The 12,671-nt window shown below is 35.8% G+C and overlaps 1 protein-coding gene and 1 long non-coding RNA gene across 20 annotated transcripts in view; one reads left to right on the forward strand and one right to left on the reverse strand.

The window, feature by feature from the left end:
• LOC127469160 (uncharacterized) overlaps positions 1–8,081 on the forward strand; it is a 30,491-nt gene extending 22,410 nt beyond the window's left edge. For 9 of the 11 annotated variants that reach the window (XR_007903861.1, XR_007903864.1, XR_007903862.1 and 6 more), the window contains 4 exons: positions 462–533; positions 3,413–3,489; positions 4,953–5,015; positions 7,933–8,081. This is a non-coding gene — a long non-coding RNA (uncharacterized LOC127469160). The other 2 variants (XR_007903867.1, XR_007903868.1) reach the window with 2 other exon arrangements.
• The window catches only part of PLEKHH2 (pleckstrin homology, MyTH4 and FERM domain containing H2), a 53,630-nt gene that overhangs the window by 17,728 nt on the left and 23,231 nt on the right, over positions 1–12,671 (reverse strand). For 7 of the 9 annotated variants that reach the window (XR_007903854.1, XR_007903855.1, XM_051783104.1 and 4 more), the window contains 10 exons: positions 10,320–11,308; positions 9,261–9,336; positions 8,695–8,789; positions 7,921–8,065; positions 5,597–5,733; positions 4,482–4,592; positions 4,159–4,245; positions 3,486–3,644; positions 2,778–2,858; positions 117–296 (listed from right to left, as the gene is read on the reverse strand). Coding sequence is in view for 7 of the 9 variants with exons in the window: in XM_051783104.1 (XP_051639064.1) it covers positions 117–296; positions 2,778–2,858; positions 3,486–3,644; positions 4,159–4,245; positions 4,482–4,592; positions 5,597–5,733; positions 7,921–8,065; positions 8,695–8,789; positions 9,261–9,336; positions 10,320–11,308 (2,060 nt within the window). In the remaining 2 variants the exon portion in view is untranslated. The remainder of the gene's footprint in view (positions 1–116; positions 297–2,777; positions 2,859–3,485; positions 3,645–4,158; positions 4,246–4,481; positions 4,593–5,596; positions 5,734–7,920; positions 8,066–8,694; positions 8,790–9,260; positions 9,337–10,319; positions 11,309–12,671) is intronic. The other 2 variants (XM_051783107.1, XM_051783108.1) reach the window with 2 other exon arrangements.

The raw sequence follows: 12,671 nt of genomic DNA on the forward strand, positions 1-12,671 counted from the left end.
AACCTACAAGCCAGATGACTTGTAGGTCCCCTTCTTCCTCCTCAAGAAATATTTATATCACAGCACCATATCCATAAATGTGTTACTGAAACCCAATAGAAATGTCCGTTTACTACCTTCTCATGTTTGGATCCTATAAGAAGATAGGTGGGTCCTTGGTCTTTGGGGTGGATAACAACAGTGTAATGGGTTGATAATAAACTGCGACCACTAGCTTCATAATCTTCATCAGAATCACAGGATCTATCAACTTCTTCAACCTTTGCCTCAAAAAGCTTGATTTGGCCAAGAGGAAACTAAAAGTAAATATCACAAGTGGTGAGAGAGGTAATACTCACTTCAGTGCACTCTGATTTTATATTTTATTGTATTTATTATTATATACAATTTTTTCTTATTCTGCAAATAGAAGGAAAAACATGAACTACCATCAATACTTATTTGTATTTGTTCATTTTCAGTCTTGCCAAGGAATGTCAGATACACCATCTATTGCAGAAAGCAAAAGGAGAATGACGTGCCAAAGTCTGAAGGTGAGATTTTCAAAAATTCTTTTCTGCCTCTGTACATAAGTAATGGAATAAAGGTCTGTTAGGGTGAGAGAAGTCATTCTTCAGAGTTTCCAGATCTGGTTCCAAGCAAAAATTCCCTGCATCAAGCCCAGAACTTTAATTATGATCTTGTTATTTCAGAGTGCAGTAATGAATGTATTATTGATGTATCTGTTTTGTTCATGCTACAAATTCAGAAGGTAAATTTTTTGTGTGGTAGACCTTCCAGCTGGTTTCATTCTCCAGTCTGATAGATCACAGTACTTCCACGTTAAGTTGTTTATGTAGTTTGCATCATTTATCAGGAAATGTTTTACATAAAAAAAGCCATTCAAGTGGAAATTCTCACAGAAGTAATTATTTCATAGCCATTAACAACAGGAAGCCACTACGAACATAAATACAGCATGAAATCTTCACAATTAGGTGACAGTACTGACAGAGGCTGACAGTCTTCCTGGCTACTTTATGCCAAGCTCCCTCCTTTCTCACAGCCCCACTGTTCTTTCTCTAGCCATTCAGACATGAGGATGTTCAAAAGAATGTTATTTAATGGTGCAGTGAAGAAGCTTTGGTTACTGAAGTAAGTTGTCTTGAAATCACAGCGCCAGTGAAAAGTAGATGAGGCTTCCCAAAAATATTCTTTAAAAATTGAAAATACCATACTGAAGGGTAGCTGGCAAGTTTTACTCAATCTGGGGTGGGATTCCTGAATAGCAATTTAATACAATGAGCTGTTAATAATACTGTCATTTGAAGAAAACATCACAGAGTGGTGGCCCTTTGCTCCAGTGCCTTCACTAGTGAGGATTAAAGATACATGTGCTGATTTGTATTTTCTGTAGTGCTTCTGAAGCATTCAAATTTTTGAACAAGATAAGATTCTGAGAATCAAAAGATGTCATTTCACATATAAGTAGTCAAGATTGATTTATTCACCAAGTATAACTAAAACACAGTTGGCTCATTTTTTAATTTGAATTCCATTTTGAAAGGAAGCCTTTTAAATGGACTCCATTACTGTATTAACCACTGCAGATTGTGTAATTTATTTCTGCACAGACACATTCAGCTACAGAAAGTATGTTCTTAATTAGCAAATTGTTGAACATTAGAAATGAACTAGCTTTGGAAATTTTTCATACGTATTCTGCTTACAAAAGCTAAATCCTTATTTTATTACAATTTAGCAAATTAGTTTCAATTTTACTTTAAAAGGGCAGCAAAACTTCTACCAAATGTGAGGGAAATTCACAAGAATCCAGCAAAATTCTTAAATGCTTCTAAAGGGCATGCTATAATTCCAAAATCTTCAATGGTAAAAATGTGTAAATTCACAGATTTATCCATAGGAGAAATTGCAAGTTAATTTTAATGTCTCTTTAGGATGAGCTAGAGATTGATACTCTAGTCTGGTGATTCCTGAATCCTGTATTACATTGTTTTAATTTAAATAAAATGTTTTAATGGATGGTTACTGCTATCTTTTTCATATAGTTCTTGAAATAAGGTTTAGTTGAATGTTTAAAAATGGCTAGAAATGGAAAAGATGACAAAGGGAATAACTAGCTCTACATAAAAGCTATTAATTACTGGCTCCATTGTGATTATTTGCTTAGGACAGAAGTAAAAAAAATGAAACTTTCTGGGTATTTTTTTAACTGTTAGTTATAATGGCTCAGTGGACTGTTCCAAAATCTTGTTTCTCATCCACCTCCATTAAAAAGATGTTTCTTGACAAAATACAATGCCTTGGGAGCAAAGGGACAGGTGAAAATTATGACTAGCCAGTGTCCTAGCTCTTGCACCACTATGGAGGTACAGTGACATACCAAAGAGCAGGATTTGGAAGTCAACTGAGGGATAAAAAGAAGATTTAAATTCTTCAAATCTGCAGTCACTTCCCCCTGCAAACATATATTAGAAAGGGCCTCTTTCCAGAAGTACATGACAGCTAGGACTTTTCTAATGAGTCTCATGCCTGTCAGAAAGGGACACCTGAACTGTCAGCAAATCAGTCTCCCCCTTCAGCTGGGGATGAGATGCAGAACATGTATCATGTCCTGTAGAAGGAGACCGAAGGGTGTGCCCTGGATTAGTAGCAATTAGATATGAACCTTCCAAGTTGAAAATCTGTGCACAATGCCTAGGGCAATTGTACCTTAATAAAGCTGTAAGTTACTGTTTAAAGTCTACATTCATTGAAGAAACAAGTAAGGGACCTACCTTGTCTTCTTGATTACGGAAATAATACAGAACTTTTCCAACTAGGGTACACCAAACTCTTTTGGAATATCCATGTTTCACCTGTAATTACGGAACATTAGGAACAAGCACGGCCAGAGAAATATAGACTAGTTTTCACCATCTCTGAACTTTGGCAATACTGGGAATAAATGCCTCGGTTCAAATTCTTTTCCCAATTGCTAGACAAAAAATTAAAACTTCATAACTCTATTAAGGGCATAAAAATCAAAGTATTAGATGAGATGTTAATCTAAAACCTCCTAAGGCCAGTGTTTTTCATGTGACTTTGAATCAGGCCTAAAGTAATGGAAGCTAAGGAAATAATCTGTCACAGTGAATAAACACAGAAAAAGAGAGCACTCCACTGAAATCAGGTTGGTAAACTAGCTACTGAAACATACTCTGAACTAGGACACCACTGAAGTGCAAAGGGAGAGCTCAATACAGGAACTAATGACTTAAAAAGACAAAGACAAAAACAAATCAAATCAAGTAACTAGAAAAAAACAAATTGCCCAAAGTAGGTGAGTTGGTAGTCCTTCTGGATTGTTCACATTGTAAAGTACTGAGGAAGCAAACACACGTCTGTTTTACTTGTGTTTGTTTTATTGTAGGGCCATTCTTATCTGGCTATTGTTATTAAGAAATATGGAATAAAGCAGGTTGGGGGAAGAAGAATTTTTCTACCTTTGTAAGTAATCCTTTCATGGTTGGCTTGATTTCAGACTTTATGAAGAGTGGGCTGGCAGCCTGTATTTTAAGAACATTCTGTAGTACTTTGATCCATTCTTCTAAGATGTTGGGAGAATCTGCAGTCAGGTAGTATGTTCGTTTTTCTGTGGTCAGCTATGTAGTAACAGAAGAGTCTTGAGCTTCAAGAACTTTATACATTTGACCCCACAGTGATGGGGTTGTAACATATACTACCCCATGTAGTTTCACAGCTTTGGGGGGTTTATTTTCCCCAAAACACTTTTCATTAATGAAACATTCCATAGCCAAGCAGAGCAGACAGACCCTTTCTAAGTCTTTATCTGAAAAATTCCAGGACACCAAGCTGAGAAAACTCAGTTTATCTCCTTCTAGATAAATGACTTTTCTCAACCTCAATGGCTGGCCCCAAGATTACTCTCTTTGTTTTTATCTTATATGTGATGACTGACCTTTGTAGCAATACAAACAAGACTCCATGTAGGCCTTTTTATATTTTCTGTAACTGATGATTCTTTGGTTTCAAATGAAGGGCACTTATTATTTAATTCCAAGTCCACACTTGGACTTCCAGTGCAATAGGGACTGGAACAACGAGTTGGTTCTGGGGATGGAGGGAATACCGAAAGCACAGGAAAAAAGAAGGCACCTGAATTGTTTGTTTTCCATCACCCCTTTCAATATGGCTAGATGCATTTAGCTCAATCTGACCTTGAGGTTTTCGAATGACATCACTCTGTACAGAAAGAATGGAAAAAGAGTATTTTAAACCTACCAACAAATAGCAATAAATAATTATACAGCTCGTTTAAACATTAATCTGAATAAATATTTCCTAGTTAGGCATTCAGTACCTTGTACACCTTTTGAGGAAATGAGTCCTGAATAACTCTCTAACAGCTCAGACACTAGCCCTATATTCTCAGTTAAAAAAATCTAATATCAAATAGCAGATAAGTTACATGTACTTACTGGAGATTTGTAATATAGTAATTCACCTCCTTTAAGGACAAACCACCGTCGTTTCCAGGTCTTTACTTTACCACCCATTTTTAACAGATATCCAGATTTTTCCAAAGGTTCCTGATTGTTTAGAAGTTAGATAAAAAGTAGTTAGATACACATATATACCTATATCCCTCAGAAATATGTAAAAACACACACAGATATAGTAATGACTTAAAAGAATGCTAAATAATAATTACAGTATATGATGAGACTTTTAGTCCAACAACAAAAATTTTACAAGCATCAATTAACACAAATGCTGTGCACGTGGGGTAACTAATTAACATCCCTATTTACAGTTGTAGTACATGATTTGCCCCAAACTATACAAAAGAATAAAGATTATGATGATTTCTGATTTTACTTTCTAATTACTTATATTAAAGAAGGAACAAAATGAATATAAAATAAATATATGTTTTTTCCCAACTTCAGGGCCTAACCTGCAGACCAGATAAAGAGCACTGTAATTCAGAGCTCCTCGCAGACAAACTTTTGGTATGTATACCTGTAGAACAGAGTTCACAGTTTTTGCTCTGTGAAGAAAGCTTAAAATAATTTTCATCACCAGGTAGTCAATCCACTTGTATGTTAAGGCACTAACTACTAACAGAAGCAACTTAAAACTCCTGGGGACTGACCAATACCCCGTAATGGTTTGGTTTCTTTGACCTGTCCTTGCATCTTATGCTACTTATGATTTCTTTGATTTCCACTGATAACCTCACCTCCTTCTTGGAATACCCTTCTACTTCCCTGAATATTTAAATAATAATTTTAATCTGCTTTTAGTTTTTCATATGCAATCTGATACCAGACTTGATTCCGAGAAAGGAAATCTTAAATACTTTGAATTCTTTTCTGGAGTCGTCAACCTATTTTCCTTTATTATAATAGAAAGCTCACAATTACCCTCCATTTTCCTTCAGTAATTACAGTCTTATATAGTTAACTTGATGTTGGTATATTTTGCTATTTGTACTCATAAGGCAGTCCGTGAGTCAACAAGATTGAATATAAAGATATAAATATACATACAGTACCACGGGTGGACTTCTTCCCAGAACTTCAGTACTCACATTTTTTCCATTATCACTAGATGAGGACGAGGTCTTAGGAAGTTTCTGCTCTGGCTCTGAATAGTCTGTATCTACTGAATATGCATCTGGAGGAATAGCATAGTCGCTTTCCGAGGTCACAGAAGACAGAGACGCACCTGCGGTAAATGAAGAAAGATAATTCTTTATATATTTTTTTATTACACTAGAAACAACTGAGGTCAGAACAGCCATGCAGAAAGAATATCTGAATAGGATCTGCAGGCAAACACAAGTATCAACAGAAATCTATCAGGAACCAAGGACTTTTTAAAATATCAGCACACTGAACTATTAGCACAGTGCTAATATCTGATTCTCATTCATAATTAAACAGTATTAGTCCCTTGTGATTGAAATAACAAATAAATGTCTTCTATATATTATGATCTTTTATATTACCACAGCTATTTTAAGGTGGGAATTAGTGCTATGCATCATACTCACTCTCTAGAAAATGCAAACAGGATCTTTAATTAAACTAAGCAGCTTTCCCCCTCCTCTTTCTATCATTCGCTCTAGTATCTGGATTTCTTATGCAACTGCTTACGTACTAAAAAGCCATGCTCAAGATCTGATATGTATTGAAGCTGTAGGTGACTGTATTTTGGAATGAGTATGAATTTTTATCCTGAGTTTTCTAAAAATTTGAATTCCAGATTTCAGGTGGTTTTTAGTGTTTATTAGCTTTACTGTTGAAAAAATGCACACTGCTTTCAATTCTAGTGAAACAGCAATAAAAGTTCAAACCTCTCCCTCACTCATCATAAAAATATTTTCATACATGTGAATATGTCCTTTTGTAAGGACTAATGTTTTTACTTTGCAAGGTTATACTCTCCAATATTGAAATGAAGAGGCCTTGTTTCCTTTGTTTCAATAACTTCCAAACTAATTTGCCAATTTTATTTTAAAAACAAAGCTTTTCTCATTTATTGCTTTGTAAGCACCTGGGCTTTCAGAGTGGTACTTCTCATGTAGGATCTTTAACAACAAAAATGCAGCAAGTTAATTATGCTTCTGGTGAAATGTGTGACTACCTAGATTTTTAAAAATGTGATTTCAACAAAGACAAGTACATATATGTTTTGTGGTTAAGAAAGGTTTCCACACATGAAACAATGAAAGGACAGTTTTATGGGAAGAAAGCATGAACAAAAGGAATGGTTCCACTTTACAGGCATGGATATAAATTGTAGGTGAAACCAGATTTTAAATTACCCAATTTGGCTTTCCTGTTGTGTGAGCATGTAACACAAGATGTGTCTGCAACCATGACAGTGGTTTTCACTCAGCAAGATGGAGCTGCTGAGAAGCAGGAACTATGGGTCCTTTTCACATTAATGTAGCAAAACTTTAACTGCATCACTGGAAACAGGACCGGACTCCACATGGGGCTGGCACTGGGAAACTCCAACTGGACCAGTGGCTCTGTCAACCTGCTCCAGGCTAGCTGAATGGAGCTCCTGCTAACTGGGATTTTTACATGTATAATACAGACTACTGAATCGTGTTATTTTACATTTCTATAGTGGATGGTCTTAACATTTGGCCTTACAGGAATCTTAAGTCTCCCTTGGTTCACCCAGTGAAGAAATACTTGCAGGGATATAATACTGATAATGTCACCCGATGAGGAAGCACTGTATCTTTCAATGTAATGAAGCACATTATTTCCATTCTGCAGATGGAAAACACACAGTTACCCAGAACTGTGAGATTTGTCTTCCACAAAACAGAGCACATTACTGGATTCAAGTATTTTAACTAAATCTTTGCATGGGACCTTGAGACAATCACTGTAAAAACGGAAGAAGTGTCTTATTACATGAAGTGACAGAACCAAATAATTTGATAAGGAAACTTTTCCACCTGCTTTCTGATGACGTGAAAATTGTTTTATAAACTCGAATATATGTGGGTTTTTTTTCTGATGGCAATTAGTTTTTTTCTACATAGATTTTACTTATCTACAGTTAAAGATCACAGGAAGCCCTTGGCATGACAGAGTACAGAGAGAATGGTGTTTCTTGCTTTAAATGTACAAGTCACTTTTCCTCCGACAACAGCCAGCTACCAGATTAATGCCTTAAAAAGACATCTATAACAACAGCAATAAAAAAAAGCCATGTGTAACAGTCCTTTCTCCTGCTTGAATATTAGATCTAGGCTTTGAGAGCTGAGATAAAAGCCTAGATTTAAGATGTCCACACTGTTCAAGGAAGAAATCAGTTTCTAAGAAGATCATGTAAACTGCCTAGTTTTCCAAACTTCCCAGAAGTTACTTGTCTTATGGTTTTGCCTACCTCGTTTCATAGCCCGAGGACTACCTGGACCACTTCTGCTTCGAGAATCAGACTCGGAAGTCCTTGAGCTGGACCGAGAGCTGTCTTCTTCCTCTGATCCCGATGACTCATCTATAAATGGGCTGTTGCTTATTTGAGTTGCTTTCTGCATAAATGAACACAACATTCTTTGATATCTTGCATAAAGGGTATCAGTCATTTCCTTCATACTGTGGCAGAACTCTTTTGGCTTCATAATATTCAAAGCTGTTTCTTGCTCGGGTTGTGAGTTTTGGCACACAAATATTAACACGAAACTGAATTCCCTCTGCCGACTGTACGCTCAAACACACCCACACTTCAAAACAGAAACCTGAGGTAGCTCAAGGCATGGGTCTTTCCAAAGCACAAAAGACTGTCAGAAACAAACAATGCTGTGATTACTTACTGCTGGTTATGTGACTAGAAACAGCTTTGGCACTGACACAAAGAATTTCTACATACACATGCTTTTAATTATGACACTGAACACCATGTGGTTCTGTTTAATAATTAGCAAGTCTTTGGAAAAAATCAGCAAGGAACCTAAGAAGAACTGACCTAGGCTAGTAATATTCCATAAGCAGTATTTTTTTCCCCAGTTATTTGCCATTTCTATTACTTCTGGGGTTCTGTGATCTCTAAACATCAACTTACAACATATTTGTCATGGTAGTATTAAATGTAAAACAGGAAGTTCCTGGATGTGAAGCCCAATAGTATTTAAAAATTTCCTTTAAACAGTAATACAGTTACCCCTTTCAAAGTGGTATAGACAGGAGTGGTCATGTTCTTATATATCAGAGATGTATATAATCCGGATATGGAGCATGAAGTTAGTGAAACAGCACCTAAAAAAGCAACATATTCTATAAATGATCTTCTTAATTTACCCCTCAATTAACCAAATTCAAATGTAATTTTTTTTGGTGTTGTTTAACTGCTATAAAAAGCAAACTAACTCCCGAACTGTTTTAGATGGGAGATTTATAACTTTTTAAAATTTACAATGGTTTTAAGAAGCATAATTAAAATTGCAGTCATGAACACAAACCTTTTTTAAATTGGAAGTATAAGCTCTTATCTTGGTACCTGTTATAGAATCTTCAAAAAGAATTGCAAAGTAAACTGGAGTGAATGATGTATAAATTCAGCACAAAATCAAGAGGTAAGGTGGACTATGGAAAAATAACCAATAATCTTCTAGGTTTTAAATAGCTGATAACTAAATCTTCATAAAATTATTTTAGAAGTCCTTGCTTACACATCACCATAAGAATAGAATTTTTTTGGATGAGACAATGAACAACTAAACCACTTACTTTTATTACGAGATTCCAGGGAGAAAGCTTCAGACATCCTTAAACCAGATTTGGCTACAGCATAAATTCTGCTTTCCTATACAAGCAGAATGGATTTGATGGTAGATAATTAAAACACAACAATTACCTTTCTTCTGTTTAGCCTCCTAGTCTTTGTGCCAGTGCAACTATATGCTAAAATGGTTCACAAAATGACATCATCAACAGCAGCTGAAAAATGCATCCTTCTTTTATATGCCATCCCCATCATATTCATAGTCTGTTTCAACATTGCCCTGTAGGTAACTTACTTTTAAAAATACTCTTATTGGGTGCCAAAGAAGCTATAGCGAGAATGTTTTTTAATGAAAGATTGTGTTAAGAACAGAGAAATGCCATTAAAAGACAGTTTTTCAACCATTTTGTGTTAGATGACTATGATAAGAAAGTCTATAATGAAAAAAATGCACTAAAATATATACATAGAAAAGCTGTTACATTAATGCATTATTCATCTCTGAATCATTAATAAATCTCCTGACACTGGAACCACAGAATCAGTGAGTCTTGACACAGTTAATTTTGGATTTTCTGTAAGACTTATTAATATCTATTTTCATATCCTGACTGATGGCTTTAAAATTTTATGTGGAAATGTGATCAGTAATTTCTGTAGCTGTCTTCTGTCAACCTAATTGTCTAGACTGTGAGTGGTAGAGTGGTTACAGCAAGGGCACTGACACCAGCATTCTTAGGCTGTGTTGGCATTCAGATAAATAAATAAATGCAATCACAAGCATTACATCCTTTGATACACACACTCAAAAGGACATATGCAACTTAGATGTGATGTGAAAAAAATTGGTCTTATCTACAAAATAGTGACTTATTCAATGGCAGAAATACTGTGCTTAAAATAAAACGTGCTTCTGAGTTTGTAGAGTTAATTCCGCTTAAGGTAACACCCAGTTTATCATTAAGCAGAGAATAAGAAAAATATGAGGCAATAAAAATCTTAGAATAGAGGCATGAAAATAAGTTAGCTTCACCAGTAGGAAAAATATCCATAATCACACTTACCCAGGAAGGAAATCGATGTAATGGAGGGGTTGGAGGTTTGTTGCTAGCACCCTTTTTTGTCATTTCACAAGGTTCCTGGACTTCAGCATTTTGTGCTTCAGTGCAGTCATAAGTAAACACTCCTTCATCACAGCCAATCTCCATTTTCTCTAAAATATCAGTATCTTCTCCCTCCACCAGATCTATGTCTGTTTCCTGAGGTCGCCATGGACGTATCATGCTTATGGCATTTCTATTTCTACCAAACATTCTGTCAGAACTCAGCTGGGGCTGACTTAGATGTTTCTTTGCTAACGGTGAATTCAGACTAAAAACATTAGGAGTCCGTAACTTTGGAGGTGGCAAATTTGAGGGAGAATTTAATGGAGTTGTGCATTGAGGACCTGCAGAAGATGCTAGAATTGGGTGTCTGGGTGTCAGAGCAGGGGTTAAAATTGGACTTGGGGTATTTGCTTCACTGGATGAGGATGAATAATCCAGCCTCTGAGACTGAAATTTCTTATTCAGTTCATCTGAAGAACTATCTTGGTCTTTCTTTTTACTTGTGAAGTCAGAGTTGCACTTTCCACCTGGATTGTTCTGGCCCTTTCTTTGGGATCCTTGCTGCCAGGAGTATAACTTCTTTTGCTGAGTCCTCTTAACACCAAAACTCTCTTCTTCAAATAGAGAACTACTGTCATCAGATGCTGTCAAATACATTTCACTTCCCACTCTACTGTACCTTGCATTCTCTTCAGATGTGTGGCTTGAAAGAGTCGATGCACACCTGGATTTCAGTCCTTTATTGTCTCCTCCATCCTCATCTGAGCTCCAGTCACTCCCAGTAGTGCATGAGTTCTTTGACATGTCACTGTCTATATCTTTGGATGAACAGCTTGTTCTCACAATTTTTTTCTGCTCTGAACCAGAGGAACTTTGTTGCAATGACTTCTGACCTTTATTTGTCTCATGTGCAGGACTATCAAAGGCAGTTTCCAGGATATCCTTCTCTAGAGGAGAAATATAATGAACATGAGAAAATTACTTTAGCAAACTTGACTGATAAAGGGTTTAGTCATCATGTCTGAGAATAGTAAGTAGGTAATAATTTCAAATGTGTAAGCGTATTTAAGATTTTTAATACTGTAAATAGTAAACATTAAGAACATTTAAAAATGTTTTAATGTGACTGAAGTTGCAATTATGTTTGCCAAAAAAATGTAATAAACATTACTCAAAGTTCTAGCTGAACTACAAATGGCGATAAATGTAAAGATAAGCAGACTGGAGCCATATTTTAAAGTAAACCATAAATGGATGAAAACAAACAAACAAACAAACAAAAACAACAAAAAGCCGAAGACTTAAAAGAGCATGCAAATTTAGCTGCTTTATTAAATCTAAGGAAAATTAGAAATTAATAAAAGCTTGTCAGAAAAGATTTGCATTAACAAATTGAGTATTCTACACATTTCTACAGTATTTATCCACATAAATTTCTTCTGCAAATTATTATTGTATTCCCAGTGGTGAATGCTTGGGATAAGGATATACAAGAGAGGCTCATGAAAAATACTTAAGGAAAGACGCTGTATTAAAAATAGCTTTGTTTCTGCTGTTCACTTTTACCTGGTTTTGCAAGAGAGAGCTACAGCTTGCAACGTGTTAGTAAGGCCTGCATGCTCTCGAGTTAAAACAGATGCAAGAACTAGGGTTTTTCTACACAGACACTTGGGAAGATTAATATTAAATAGCTGTATGAAGTTAAATTGGATTGGGTAAGCCAAAGATTTTGATTTAGTCCACTTTAAAGTAATGAAGTCTCCAAAGTTGATCTGTTTCAATCTAGGCAGGCCTAAGGTTCTATTTTTTATCCTTTTGCTTAAAAAATTACTCTTACTTCAATTCCCTCATCTATAAAAATGTAAATAATAATACATAGCCATCTTTATAATGAACTTGGTGTAATATAAATACACAAACTATTCCATTTCTGATTTTTCAATTTCTGATTTTCTACAGACCTCAACTTGCCATTTTAGATACCACGACTAACTGTGGAGAAAATACTGAGGTCATAAATAGCACTGTGGAATTCAAGCAAAGGACCAGAGCAACAGTCTCCTTCCTGAGCTTTTGTTTTCTTAAGGAACATAGCAAACTGTAATGGACTTGCCCATGCCTGTAACAGCATGACAGTATGCCAATGGCAGTACCATACATCTGGGTTTGTTGGGGAAGTTATGTGAGCTGATCTCCTTCTTCAGACAGGAAACTCTGCTGCTCTCTTCCGTTTCTTCTGACCTTCATCATACTGCTGAAAAATTACTGAGTTGATCTTGTTGAGTTAGGGCATAAAACTAACACTGTGAC

This window comes from Manacus candei, unplaced genomic scaffold (assembly GCF_025592945.1).
Source record: "Manacus candei isolate 608988 ecotype Guabito, Panama unplaced genomic scaffold, ASM2559294v1 h1tg000017l, whole genome shotgun sequence".
Lineage (NCBI taxonomy): Eukaryota > Metazoa > Chordata > Aves > Passeriformes > Pipridae > Manacus > Manacus candei.